At 39.4% G+C, this 15,019-nt stretch overlaps 1 protein-coding gene across 1 annotated transcript in view; it reads right to left on the reverse strand.

The window, feature by feature from the left end:
* pax7a (paired box 7a) overlaps positions 1–10,400 on the reverse strand; it is a gene marked incomplete at both ends in the record, with an annotated part of 54,343 nt that extends 43,943 nt beyond the window's left edge. The window contains 4 exons of the mRNA XM_084315684.1: positions 8,077–8,205; positions 8,419–8,548; positions 8,890–9,125; positions 10,316–10,400. Of these exons, the coding sequence (XP_084171810.1) occupies positions 8,077–8,205; positions 8,419–8,548; positions 8,890–9,125; positions 10,316–10,400 (580 nt within the window). The remainder of the gene's footprint in view (positions 1–8,076; positions 8,206–8,418; positions 8,549–8,889; positions 9,126–10,315) is intronic.
* Between the last annotated feature and the right edge of the window lie 4,619 nt (positions 10,401–15,019).

Here is a 15,019-nt window from a genome sequence, read left to right on the forward strand (position 1 = left end):
AGCAGACGACGACATTCTCTCTGCCTTGCCAGCCCTTTCATAAACAACATAAAAACTGTCAGTGGGATTTGAAGAGTTTGAAATATAGAGCGTAAACCACAAGCAAGAGGAAGTCCAACTTTCACACTCCACGCCGAATCTTCGAATCATAATAATTTGCTCTATTACAACATCCGAAATGTAGCGCCGGTCGAAGCAGGGATAAATCACATCGCATGAATCCATCCCTCCTGTGTATTCACGGCACACAGGCCTTGAAAATCGGTTTCACTAATGATGTGACTGGTAAACTGACCCTTCATTCACTATGTATACAAAGACACAGGTAAAATATTTCTATGCCCAAAGTATATTTTGTGCGAGTTGTAATTTCCTCAGAGTACTGCCTGAGAATACACCCTAATGTTTTCCTTAGTCTTACCGTTTCATAAAGTCAACTAAACGGCTCTTAAGTATGTGTGTGTAAAACTCAAGGGAGTGGGGGGGTTGGGGGGTAACACCATGGCCATGACAGTCACTGCCTCGCTCCCCCCCCCCCCACGCCCCCTTGCAGATGTACATTAATGCAGAAAAGCGGAGAGATGTGGAGCCGAGAGCAGAAGCACCCACTCTCTCTCCCTTTAAAAAACCTGCTGCTGTCCGGCCTGATCGTGTCAGTTTGAAGGCCCTATTGAAAAGTATTCATGCATCTGCCTTCGAGGCACAATGGCCCGCTAGTTTATAAACTGTCTGCCGGGAGCCCAAAGGCCCCAGCTCGTATTGTTTTCAACCCCTTAATAAACTTTTCGTAGGAGTTCATCAACTGGCCTGAATGGCTCTGTGTAGCCGAGTCTCGAGACACGGAATAACAGAGGGCTCTTTTCTCTCCTCCCTCCTCTTTCTATCCTCCTTTTTCTAGTGGCTATTGGTCTGAACAATGGCAGGAGTATAGCTGTCAGACATCACAGGGACTGTTGTGCCAATACAAGAAAAAAATAAAAAAAGAAAGGTATTCAATCAACACAAAAATGCGTTCTTAAAAAAAAAAAAAATATTAAGAAATTTGAGACGATTGGATTTTCACTTCTCCCGAACAAGGGAGTGGATTTTTTATAAGCAGCACAATTATGTTGAAACATTTATATATATAAACACAAATCGCAAAAAAAAAAAAAAAAAAATTGTTACTGGGACAACTGTAACTGTAAAATTACTTTGACATTATTGAGAATGCTAAGTGTTGAAAACATCTGAATATTTTGAAAAGCATGCATCCATGGATTTTTCAATTAAAATTATAGTTATAGAGAAACAGATTAACTAAATCGATTTGAAATTAATAATTTTTGTCATTTCCTTTTAATTCAAGAATTGTAAGACAACTTGACACCTGTTAGACAGGCAGCACAAATTACAGGGATGCAATAAAATTTTATATGAGCTGTAAGCCATTAATCCACTGTTATACCTTTAAACTCTGTGGAATTTTTTGCCAAACTTAAAAGACTTTAATAGATGTCTGCTGTAATTAATTTCATACCCAATTAAAGCAAGGCTACAGTCCATGCAGGCTGCCCTGTTTAGCCCGCTGGATGGCCATAATTGAAGTAAGAGCGGAAAAAGCCTGCTTAGAAATAAAAGCCCACAGCGGTCCAATTCAACAACATCACCGTCAAACCACGCGGCTCGAATCCCCCCCTCCGCCTTTCCCTAAAAGACTGGAAAGCCTTGTTGGCTGCCCTGACCAGCCGCCTACTGCTTCCCAGCGATGCACTTGGTGCGCTTTAACACCCTAATTAGATCTGACAAGTTCAACGAGCTAGTTTCAGAAAAGGAAAAGCTGGTCAGGTTATGATTTCCGAGTCATGGACTCACAGGGGATCTCTGGACAGCTGACTGCTGTCAGCCTCGTTCATCTTTTTCCAACCAATTAAGCATTATTATTGCTAACAAATGTCATGGCTGTTTAAATTTAAATAACAACAACAATAAATAATAATTTATATGAGCCTGTCACATTTCCCCATCACAATATAGGCTATACTACACAATTACACCTATATATGCTCACGTTTATGAAATTCCAGAATAAGTGAATATTCAGTTTTGAGGCTCTCTCATAAACAAATCTATTTCATAAAAGCCAGTAGCATTTTTAGAAACAGATTATGTTTTGTAAAAATCTGCTCAAATATTTTACTTTCGTCACTCAAGATAAATTACATGAGAGTCGACCCCAATAAAACACGGCTATACCTGCGCAAGTTTAGATTAAGATATCGGACGGTATATATTTAATTAACCGCTCTCTGCCTTGCCAGCCCTTATATTATTTAATTTAATTTTTTTAATTTAATTTTTTATCAGTATGTTAATTCAAAATATTTCAGGCAGCCAAACTAAAACCACAATGCTACTACACCTACATTACAGATCCCACCTGTTGGTAATAGTGAAATATGAAGCCTGCGTGTGTGTGCGTGTGTGCGCGCGCGCGTGCGTGTGTGTTCATGCATGGGTGGTGTAGTGAGCGTGTGTGTGCGTAAAACACGCGTTCGCTCGTGCACACACGCAGAATCGAAATGTGCAAACAATAATGTGGGCTATAAGAAAATGGACATCCTCTTAGCCCGGAGGCGCACTGCAGGGTCGCGCAAAGTTCTATATGGTGAAAATTGGCGGAATAAAACAGGCAGTAAGGAGAGAAACACACCACACTGACACACTGAAACACCCTGGTGGTGACAGGATACCTGGAGGGCAATACTTCCTCTTTAATTTGTCTCGTATGGTTTGAGACCCCCTACCAGTCGCGAGCTCTTCCGTCACGTGTATACAGAATACAGGCCCTCTCTGAATTAAATTATCGACGGGGAAATTATATGACACAAATAAAATAATACAATTGTATATAATTTCAGATGGTTTTGAATGGTTTGTAGACAGTATGGGTCAACTGCGTCTTCTTCATCAAAATAATTGTAATCGGTGGGTGGCAACAAAATCCAGAGGTCTAATAACGTTTGTATTGCATGGATTTTATATTTTATTTTACACAATGTTGTTTCTTAATATCCCAAGAAACATGTGGGCCTGAAAAAAAGGCCTATGACGGGGTGGGTTGGGGGGGATTATTATTTTTATTATTATTATATATATTTTTTGTCAACGGTGGTTGGTTTGGGGTTTTAAATGAGGCAAGGGGCAAGCCAATGCTTGTGGTTGGCAAAGAATTTAAATTATGTTTTATGTGCATTGTACCTGTGCCTTTCATCCAAAAATGAAATACAAATATATATGGGGGGGGGGGGGGGGGGGAACCTGTGGGCCTATATAGCATTCTGATATTTTCAAGCATGAAATGTTAACCTTGAAATGCTACTATCTAACCATGTGCAATCGTAGCCCTATAAATTAGGGGGGAAGTTGAATCCCTTTAAGTTATTAAGCATGAAGGATTATAAACTCGTCTTTATAAATGAGCAAGAAATCCCCATGTCTTCTTCTGTACACTTTTGAATTTCCCACAAGAAGCTGGGGAGAGAAGAGTGCTCCTTTTCGCGAGCCCCACAAGAGATCAAACCATATAGTGTGCCCTGATAGGCTACTGCAGGCACGTGGTGAGCGGCACTTTAATTAATAGACAGCGTTGAGAGTGTCACTGTCGGAACGATACAACAACTATCAAAGTCCACACATGCCTGGACATATACTCGAGATTTAAATGTCCTTTCCCATTTCATTATGATATACGTCCCCCTGAAGTTTCAAATCGACCCAAACCCTTGTGCAAGTGCAGAAAAGACCACTCGACCACTCGACCACTATTTGTTGAACGTGTCATTAACACGTGTTGTTCATAAACGGTCACAGACGGTTGTATATTCTGCTATACTGACTATTACAGGGAAGAAGCCAAGCGCGTATTAGGCTTAATTTAGTCAAATTAAATACAGAAAATATATTTTTACAGTTGGATGAAGCCTTTATATAACAAAGCATGGCTGCATGCTGTTGAATAAATCAGTTACATAGTCTGTAGGTAAATTGTAAACTTAAGTAATATTGTTTAGCCCCTCTGTATACATCTATAGATAGTTTCGTTCTATTTTATTTGCCATGGAAATCTCAGTTTATTATTATTGTTATTATTATTGTTGTTGTTGTTGTTGTTGTTGTTGTTGTTGTTGTTGTTGTTGTTGTTGTTGTTGTTGTTGGTGTTGTTATTTACCGATTATGGCCGCTCCTTTTAGTTAATTCCTGCACTCCATCTTTATAGGAAACATATAGGCTATACCGATGTAAATTCCACTGAAATGTGTCTTGAGTGGCTGCGGGGACCGCGGAGGTTAATCCGAGTTTAATGCAGCGAAGCACAACGCGGGTCTGATGATGGGTATGTTATCTCTGCCTCACATTTGGGTCTCCCTCAATTTCAACCCAGCCAAATAGATGGGAGAGAGAGAGTGCAGATGGAGTCACTCGCAATGCCTGAGGAAAAAACGTTATTAATAGCTAAATAACTTCCCCATACTTTCACTAAATCTCTCACACACTATTCCAGATGGATTTGTTTGAAGTGGTCCCTCGCTTCACTCCCCTGTCCTTCTCATTCAGCACGGCTTTAGACCCGAAATATGGCTACATTATATTTCCAAACCCTCTCCCCCTTTCTCTCTCTCTCCCTCCCCCTCTCGCCAACTCTCTATGTATGTATGTATGTATGTATGTATGTATGTATGTATGTATGTATGTATGTATGTATGTATGTATGTATGTATGTATGTATGTATGTATGTATGTATGTATGTATGTATGTATGCATGCATGTATGTATGTATGTATGTATGTATGTATCAATGTATGTGTATATGTATGTATGTATGTATGTATGTATGTATGTATGTATGTATGTATGTATGTATGTATGTATGTATGTATGTATGTATGTATGTATGTATCTATGTATGTATATGTATGTATGTATGTATGTATGTATGTATGTATGTATGTATGTATGTATGTATGTATGTATGTATGTATGTATGTATGTATGTGTATGTATGTGTGTGTGTGTGTGTGTGTGTGTGTGTGTGTGTGCGCGTGCGCGTGCGCGTGCGTGTGTGTGTGTGTGTGTGTGTGTGTGTGTGTGTGTGGTTGGGTGACGTGGGGGGCACATTTAGCTGATGACTATGCTCGATTTTCATATTATCTCTAAAAAGAACAATCTTCTTTTGTGTCGCTTTGTTTCTGTATGAAAACACGATCGGTTTATTAATCGAGATCTCATGTAATTGAATATGCACACAGGACCTAACCTGGCAAACCTGGAGTGAGTCCTGGATTGTCTGACGCCCAACACCTCTCCACTGCTCTCTCATTATCCCTTCCAATGCTCCCAAATCCCGCCTGGCCTCTGTTTGATTAGATTAAGAACCTTGCAGGTAATCCTCCGATTTGCTGAAGTGTCCATCGCCTGTCGCCAGCTCGTGGCAGTTTCTTGGTTCGGTGTTGCTGCAAATGCCCCCCCACCCAAAGCGGATTCCAATCTTATTTCTCTCGGACCAATCTTGCGCAAACCAAAGGAAGTCCAGGTTTATGCAGATGTGGGTTTTTTTTGTCGAGCGCGCGACCTTTTGACCTATTTGTTGCCCATTGGCGCGGCCATCAGCGCCCTGCAAGAGAACGGGCGAGGGCACTGGAGCTCGGCGAACTGCAGTGAGGAAACATAACGTCTCCTGAAAAGCATATTCTTCTGCTTCGTGTAAGCTTTTTTTGTAGTGTGAGAAATGTGAGCTGTAATGCCAATTTTACAATTGCATGGGACGAAATGCATGATCCGAGACAGCAACATGGCTGGCCTTTTAAATACATGTTTAGGCTAATAAAGCCAGATTATAGCTAGGATGTAAACTCTTAAGAAGGAAAAGAAATCGAATTAAAAATACACAAATAAACAAATAGATAAATAAATACAGTCTAAAAAGCTGCAGAAGTAAAGCAAAAAAAAAAAGATCTTGTGAATTTCGTGCCCAGGGGCGAGTATATTGCGCTCCGAGATGAAAGTCAAAAGAAATAAAAGGCATTTAATCTACTTTAAAAACCCTTCAATAGGGCTGCGCTTCAAACTCGGAGAGTGAGGGTCTGATTGGGGATAAATACATTTCTTACCAAGCCTGCGAGCTATTACACCCTGCACGAACACAGACGCCTATATTCAGCAGGCGTCGTTTCCATTACTTACTCTAATAAGTATTAACATTATTAAATGCCATCCGGATGGCGGCCTAAACTGCATTACAGTTAGGAGGATGCGTCTCTTTTAGGATTTCGTCCCGATTTAAACAGAGGCAGCGCTAAAAATGGAAACAGAATAAAAAACATCAAAGATCTTATTTTGTGTCAACGTTAGAAAATCAATAACAAATGCAACAACACGCTATTTAACTATAGACAACAACTCATCGATTAAAGCGGAATTAATTCCCCTTTTGATAGGGTCAACATTTCAAACTGATATCTTCCCGCTAAAGTGGACCCGCCCACTTTTTAATTATTATTGTAAAATATACATAAATTATCAGGTGGGGAGGTATTGGGCAACGCGTTTGGAAAGAGGGGTACTAACCAGCCGTCGTTTATCTAAAAGTGACATTCCCCTGCATACACACACGATGGGACCCTCCAAATGGATACAAGAAAGAACCATCAAATGCCATAAAACAGACCATTATATAATATTACAAAACTATCTACCAGCGGGGCGTGCTGAATAATTCATTTCCTTTTATGTCTACCCTTGCCCTTTGTTCCAAAGTTTTCTCTCTCTCTCTCTCTCTCTCTCTCTCTCTCTCTCTCTCTCTCTCTCTCTCTCTCTCTCTCTCTCTCTCTCTCTCTCTCTCTCTCTCTCTCTCTCTCTCTCTGAATGAGAATGGACGGGCCTATATTATTCCCCCTTTCGCTGCCCTGCTTTCCAGGATTTGCTTTTGTACCTCGGAATCTTCACTTAGAAACGTGTCAATAGAGGGGAGGTTTTGCGAGTGAAGTTCATCTTCAAGTTTGAAAAAGTTTGGCACTGTCGTTTAAAGAAAAAGAGCTTTTGTGAACTGTTATCTAAACCCCATTCACACATGTTTGATCATCAGAAGGGCGAAGCTTTGTATCGTTTGAAAAGGTCTGCTGCGTTTTCCCACTCACTTGTCAATAAAAGTTGGCTATGCATTGCAGCAATGACACATGATGGCGTATACATAAAATCAAGTGCATTTTCTTATCAACATCTAAATCAAAATATCAAAACCAAAATAAACAGGTTTTATGAATTAAGTGAAATAGCATATTCCCGAAAGCAGGAATAGGCTGTTTCACTTCATTCATAAAACTTGTTTATTTATTTATTTTTTATTTATTTTATTTTGGCTACCTTGAATTCTTTTTGTATCTGTTTCATCTGAAATGTATATGGATACTCCATTGTGCATGACATCCGCCTAATATGCCCGTGCATGGACAGATCTGTCTCCGCTTTAACTGACAAGTGGTGATATGTCACTAACTGACATGATTGTGAAATGGGTCAACTGTCAGCTGTCGTTTAGAGGTCGTTAAATGAGCGAGAAAGAAATTTGTTACACAAATTAATTTTCTGCGGCTAAATACCTTCCGCCAAGGCTCACATAAATAATTGAGTGAATGAATAACTGCTGGCTCCGAGTTAAAAGCATGATGCATTCAACGGCCGTTCAAAGCTTATGTTGGATGTGTGAGAATTTCCCAGGCCCTCATTTTACAACATTTGCTTTCAGTTTAGACGGCTAATTGAGTTGTCATTAAAATAAACTCTTAACGAATAGAACGAAGGGATTTTTTAAATGTTTATATTAATATTAATATTAATATTGGTAGTAGTAGTAGTATAGTATTAGGCAGCCTATGTCGTCACCATCATCATTATGGATAGATTATTTTGATCATTATTATTATTATTATTGACAACGATGATGACGTAATATAATAATAATACGCAATCATATTATAATCTTATCAGGCTATTGCTGTTGATGCATAAAGGCCTATAATTTCCATTGTCCACTATACCTTTATCACCGAGGATGCCATCGATACTGTGCTTTGTCTTCTTTTCCCCATCTTCATCCTTCTTATCACAATCATCTTCGTCATCTTTCTTCCCAAACCGTGCTCTCAAAACGCGGCTGATGGAACTCACTGTGGCAATAAAAGGTCAACTAAGAGTTAATAATTAAGCCCTAATATTTAAGATAAATATTTCCATTTCTAGATATTTTAACATAAGTGAAGTTAAGCTATATATGGCTAAAATATTTTGATTTGATTTGATTTGATTAACACATTTGATGGCGAACGTTATCTACACTGCTCCCATAATAAGGAAAAGGTGCTTACCAGATGAAGCCTCACCTGAAGGAACTGTGCTTCTGTCACACACCCCGTCCTTCAGCAGCTTATCGCGGATCTCCCAGCTGAACATCCCGGGGTTCTCGCGCTTGTACTCCTCGATCCTCTTCTCAACGTCGGGAGTTGCCACCTGCTTTAGGTTTGAAAATGTGCAATGGCAAAAACACAGCGAAGGGCGGGGAGAGGGGGACAATACAAATAATTTTAATATTTGTGTATCCATTGGGGATGGATTTTTGTTGAGAAGAATGTGACAATGTTGAGTTAAATGCTTTTTTTTATGTTTATTATCGGTTGCCTTCTTTAAGAGAACAAAATAGACCCTAAATGACTAAATGTAAATGTAGACCCATGCAGTTTGCCTACTGCGGATGAGGCTATACAGCTACAGGTCTGGTTGATGATTGGCCTATAGGCCATGGGTGGCCAATGTGCTATATTGTGAAACAAAAACCATTCGCTGACTCCACTCACCCTGGGCTTGCTGCCTCCTATAGCCCCAGGACGAATCGAACCGGTCTCCTGGTACCGGCAGAGAATCTTGGAGACACAACCATGAGAAACTCGCAGCTGTCGCGAGATTACGCAGGGTCGGATGCCGTGGTGGGCCATCTCTACTATCTTGTGTCGGATATGATTTGGCAGTGGCCGTCCATTGATGAACACTCCACCGAGCTGGTTCACCCGACCTTGGCCCAGAGGGGTTGACACTGTTCCACAATAAACAATACATCTCAGTCTCAGCAATGGCTACTGTCATTCACATAGCCTGAAAAGCCTAAATAAAGTGGTCAGTTAATGGATATTGACCAGAGAGGTGACAACATTACTGGCTGCATTATAAAATGCCACAAATAGCTATGCTATATCATAACATTTCATTTCCTATAGGGCTCGAAATACTAACTTTCCAAAGACAGGCCTGCATATCACAACAGTTTGGCTTAACGTAAAATGTGCACATATGACTATTGTAATTTTACAAACCCTATTTCAAATAGGCCTAAATCCTAAATTAGAACCGGGCCTTACTTCACAAAAAATTATGACAACTGCAATTGAGTCACCTATACTCATGGAATATTGTTTAGGCACATTATCATCTTGTAGATTTTTCAGAAGATCATCAGGCCAATTTCATTCAGTCAGTCTGGGCGACAGGATGTATCAGAGGCACAGAGCACTTCACTATCCAATTTCACATTCAAGAGTCACTAAAGACTGAGACACTTTCCACCTTGATTATTCCTAGTCATGCTGTACAAATATTGATGTGATCCTTTGATCCGTCTCTTTGCTGTGTGTATTATTTCCATTCCCAGCAGCAGGACACTTGAACAGATCCTGGAGCCTGAGGAACTTGCAAGCTACGTGGTTTTGCTACATTTGAGTTTAGAGCACTTGAGCACGAACTGGCTGTAATGGGAAAACGGCCCCCATAAATACATGCAAATACAAATTGATCTTTTTTCCGCGCATATGATTAAGCAAGCAACTTCAATGTTTCAGCTCGAAAGCGGAAATAATTAACAATTTGGTTAATGTAGGAATTTGTTTTTGAACAGGCCATGGCGTCGGTAACATTTTACCCTAAATGGAATAGCCTTGGAGCAGCCCAAGTGCATCTGTCAATTTAAGCATCTAAAATTTAGGCTAATGTTGTAATATTATGTTGCATCTATAGGCTATTGGCAACAATCTGAGCAACAAAAACAACTTAGAATAGGCTACAGAAAACATTGCTATATTTGCACTCTAAATCTAAAACATGATTTTATTTAGCCTACACGCAAGGTTATTTATTTGAAATATTTCAGGCAGGGCGGCTGTAAAATGTAGGCTATATCAACGAGTATTATAGCCTACAATTGTTAGGTAAAAATAAAATAGATCAGCTTACCTTCCAGAGGGAATCCAGTGCGGGGATAGTTTTGGCATGGCCCAGGGCGCATCATTCGAGGCATATTTCCTGGCAAAGTAGCCATAGCTACTCAAGAAAATCCGAATGGACTATACTCTGGCAGAATCTGGTGCTCTCGCAAAGTCCAAAGAACAAAATCTAGCGAATTTAAAAACGGAACGCCTTCAAAGACACAAAAAAATGCTCGGTTATTAAATCGTAATCCCAGACGGAGAAAACTTGTGGATAACCCCCGTCCACAGGAGAAAGTGGTGATGCTCGTCACTTGTGCGATGAATTGTCAAAATAAACCCCCTTCGGACAGGGGTGGGTTTGTGTGGTATGCAAAAGGGTGGGGTGCACCTTGCACTAAAATGTGTGAGTGGGTAAAGAGTTTTTTTTTTATTCGTTGCCTTATACTTTGTGGTCAGTATTTTGATAACGTCTGTTTGCTGGGTGGAAGTAGTTTAAGTGGCCAACTTTAGAGCACGTTGTAGGAGGAGACAGACGAGCACTCCCATAGGCTCGCTGGCCTTTCTTTTATCCGTGATATAGAGAGTGGGCGTCGCCCGGGCCCCTTCATCCAATCAGGAAACAGCAAAGGATGCAAAGAAGAACACATTCCGCTTCACACTCCCTCTCTACGTCACAGCCTAAAAACAGCTCTGCCCCAAGTGCCTTATAACTGTACCAAATCCGGACATCCGCGACCAAATTAGTTTGAAAGAAAATGCGGCAATAACTTTGAATTGGGTGTATACAGAGTATCATAAACAACCTACAATTATCTTGTCTGAACATTTATGAATTATGCAGCGAATGATGTAGTTATCCGAAAAGTAAACGGACTATTACCGTAATATTAGTTATATTAAAATATTGTTAAGGGAAATAGTAGGATTTTTTAGCACTGGTTGGGTTACTTCCTCTGTGGGCATGCTGTTTGACAGTGAATGATTATGTCGTCTAAAAGTGTGATTCAACGTTTAATCCATGGCAATCTCATAGTGAGATATAAGACACTGGAAACAGTTTAATATTATTTCAAAATATATCATGGCATTTTTATTTGCCATTCTATTCAAATATGAATATCCTATTTTCAAGGTATTTTGCTCAGTTTCGAGAAACATTTGTTATGGTATTCCACAGAAAATGCTTGTAGCATATTTCTTTGTTGGTTTCTTTATTTCTTTCTGATTCAGTCTTTGGAGATATTTGGTAATGAAAACGATAGGCCTCCAATAGGCAACCTATGACCATGGGACTGCCTTGAAAGAAGACATAGGCCTACAACTCATAAACAGAAGTTGAAATATAGGTCTAGGCCTAATCCCTTTATGAAATATATTATGACTTGGTTATGACTGAAAGACAACATATAGGCTATAGGTGAGAAATTCGACCATATTAATTAAAATATCTTGAAAATAGTTAAATGAGCAATTTCATCCTAAATTAGCCAATTCTGGTTTAATGAGAAGAATTCTGAAGAAACTGTTCTCAAAGCAAAATATTGAAGTCACACGTATCTTCATCAATTTAGATGCAGATAGCCTATTACTAACATATTGCGAAAATCCTGTGAATGAAACAATATTGTGCCACGTAATTGAGTCATTTCTGAATGGACCGCGCGCTAAAGTAGGCTGAAGCTGGCTTTTTGACTTGTTAATTTAACCTGTTACAATTAACTAAATGTGCGCATAGTATTTTGTGGTAAGAGCAACGACACGCCTATGACAACAGGTAGCAAAGCCGAAAGCCCTGTAATATTCACGGGGTGATATATTGAAGAGTAATTGCTTAATAATTGTTGTAATAACATGCAACCATTAAACGCGAACAAAAAGAACATAAAGAAGAGGTGCATGTGTCAACTCCGTGGGCCCACCGTGCATATAAAATTGTGTGACAATTGCCGTGGAAAACACTCTTGGTGGAAGGCAATTTCACAAATAATTTTACCAACAATTAGGGAGTGTGGAAGGGTGAAATGGCGATTTCACATGCAGATGCGCCGGTGGGGAGGACCTGGTAGCCTGCCGAATGGCTATGACCCTCACTCTCCCGCTTTGGTTTGCTTCACATGGGATAGAGAAGCACAAAGAGACCGCCGCACCCTCCTGGGAAGCCACGACGAGCATTGGATTAAGTCAAGCATCAATCACGTGAAATCCAAACAAAAGCGAATTTCCAGAAACTCTCATAGAAACCTCACCATGTCCTTTTACACATTTCTCTCTCTCAGCCCACAACATGTGTAAACAAACGGTATCATAAAAAAATACGAATATATAGGCCGCAATAAAGCTCTCATAAACTGCATCTTAATTGGCCCATGCGTGGTGCAAATTATTTTGACTGGATTTAAACAGTGCTGCTTCAGGTATTTGTGCAATATATATAGCCTAAACCCAGCAGGCAGAGGCATAGTATTATGATCTTGATCAAGGTGAACAGAAAAAATAATAGCCTAATCAAATAAGATGTAATAAAATAAAATGAATTAATTCATATAAATACAAAATAAATAAATAAAAAACACAGCAACTTATCCTGGTCTAGCCTACAACTATCTGTTAATAAAAAGTAAAAATAAATTAGCCTACAGAGTAGTTACACACATTGCAATAAAAACAGTTTGGAGTGGACTTAGTTAGGTAGTATGCTGCCAACATGTTCCAGTATATGGCCAAGCCAGCAGCCTGTATTAGTCTACCTCAGTCTGACTAAACCTATAGGTTAAAAATAACTTTTTATATGAATAATAGCATTTTTTTTTCAGTTGGGGAATATCTTGTGTCCAAATGCCTTTTTTTCTTCCAACCAAAAAAAATTCATGCACATTAAACTTCGATGGAGTTGTAACAATGCCACCGTGTCCGCTAGGGGGCGACTCCTATTGTGGCGTTTACATTTCACTCTTTCTCCCATACCCCCCCTAGAAATGCTTGACATTTTTCTCGTGAGCCAATGACCCCACACAGACACAGTATAACCGCGAAGATCTGCATAGGCCTGTATTTCTCCAATTAAAGATTTCCTGATTAAAAACTGGCATCTGTTCTTCAAGTCACAGCCCCCCGGTTGATTATTTTTCTCTGTCCATCTCTACTGACTCACTTGTGTTTTCCCTTTCAACTCTGGCAGACAGAGAGAACCCCCCCCCCCTTTTTTTTTATCATATTGTCTCCCCATCTTATCTTGATCACGGTTGCTCTTCAAACACTTTACATAGCCTCTCATCACTTGTGACATGGCAATTACCCCGAGTTTCTTTTTTGCTCGTAGGTGAATACTGCCGTTTCTCTCCTATCTATTCCCTGAATCACTCTGCACAGTGTTTAGTTAAGTGCACAAAAAGAAAACACCTTTGATGAGAGACATTGCCAATTTAGACTTTATCTATAAACTGAACAAAGGCAAGGAATATATGGGATTAAGTGTTTAATATGTATACGCTTTCTTTTCTAGTCTGCTTTTGAAAATAGTCCATTCAGTACATGAGGATATGTGCGAAATACTACAAAAGTACAACATATCAATTTTACTTTTTGTTAACAATGGGAGGCAGAATAAACCAAAAAACGGAAGCTTTCCGATTAAATTAAGGAGGTATAACCAGGTTATGTATGTCATTATTATACAGGACATAATTATGACAAAGGACTATGCCACTTGAAAAGTGGCTTATAGGCTATACTGCCCTTCATGGGCATAGGTCCTCCATTCAATTCAATAACCATCATACAGGAAAACACACCACAGTTAGGGAAAAGAAAACTACTCTCAACAATTAGATAATGGAATACAATTTAAAAAAGAAATATATTGTAAAAACAAGAACATTGCACAGTTAAGACCACAAACAAAAAAAAACACAACAAATAGGTTCATACATTTCTTTTTCTTTGACCCACAATCACTGCTGACCTGAACTACAAAAATAGAGGAATAGATACATACAGTTTCCTGAAGTTTATCCCATTTGGTGCATACAAAGTAAAACTAAAGGCAGATGTCCCTGGTTTATTGTTGCACAACTTCTATGCGCTAGATAAAACCACAGTCTGCTGCTCTCTCCTCAGAGCAAGAGATGACCTAGTACAATTCAAAGTAATGCAAATTCACCCATAATGAACAGTGATATGATAAACTGTATACAGATTTTTAAGGTGCTGTCTACAGAAGATGTCCTGAATGTCTGAATTACTGTAACATGTTCAAGTTGAATGAGCTGTTTGTTTTCCGCTATTACATGTAAAAACACACATTGTTCCTACGAAAGAAGTCAAGTTTAATTTGCATTTGTTTTGTTAGTTTGAGTTTTAAATTATAGTTTGCCATCAATCGATCGATCGATCGATCGATCGATCGATCGATCGATCTATCTATCTATCTATCTATCTATCTATCTATCTATCTATCTATCTATCTATCTATCTATCTATCTATCTATCTATCTATCTATCTATCTATCTATCTATCTATCTATCTATCTATCTATCTATCTATCTATCTATCTATCTATCTATCTATCTATCTATCTATCTATTTATCTATCTATCTTATTGATTGCCAAAGATGCAGCTGAGATGGTGAAACGACGTCCAGGACCAATACCCGTAGCCCTGGCAGAGGTGGGCTGTTCCTCTGCCAAGTATAGGAGACTGGAGGCTGAACGGGCACAGACCACACCGC

This window comes from Notolepis coatsorum (assembly GCF_963971535.1).
Source record: "Notolepis coatsorum genome assembly, chromosome: 6".
Classification (NCBI taxonomy): domain Eukaryota; kingdom Metazoa; phylum Chordata; class Actinopteri; order Aulopiformes; family Paralepididae; genus Notolepis; species Notolepis coatsorum.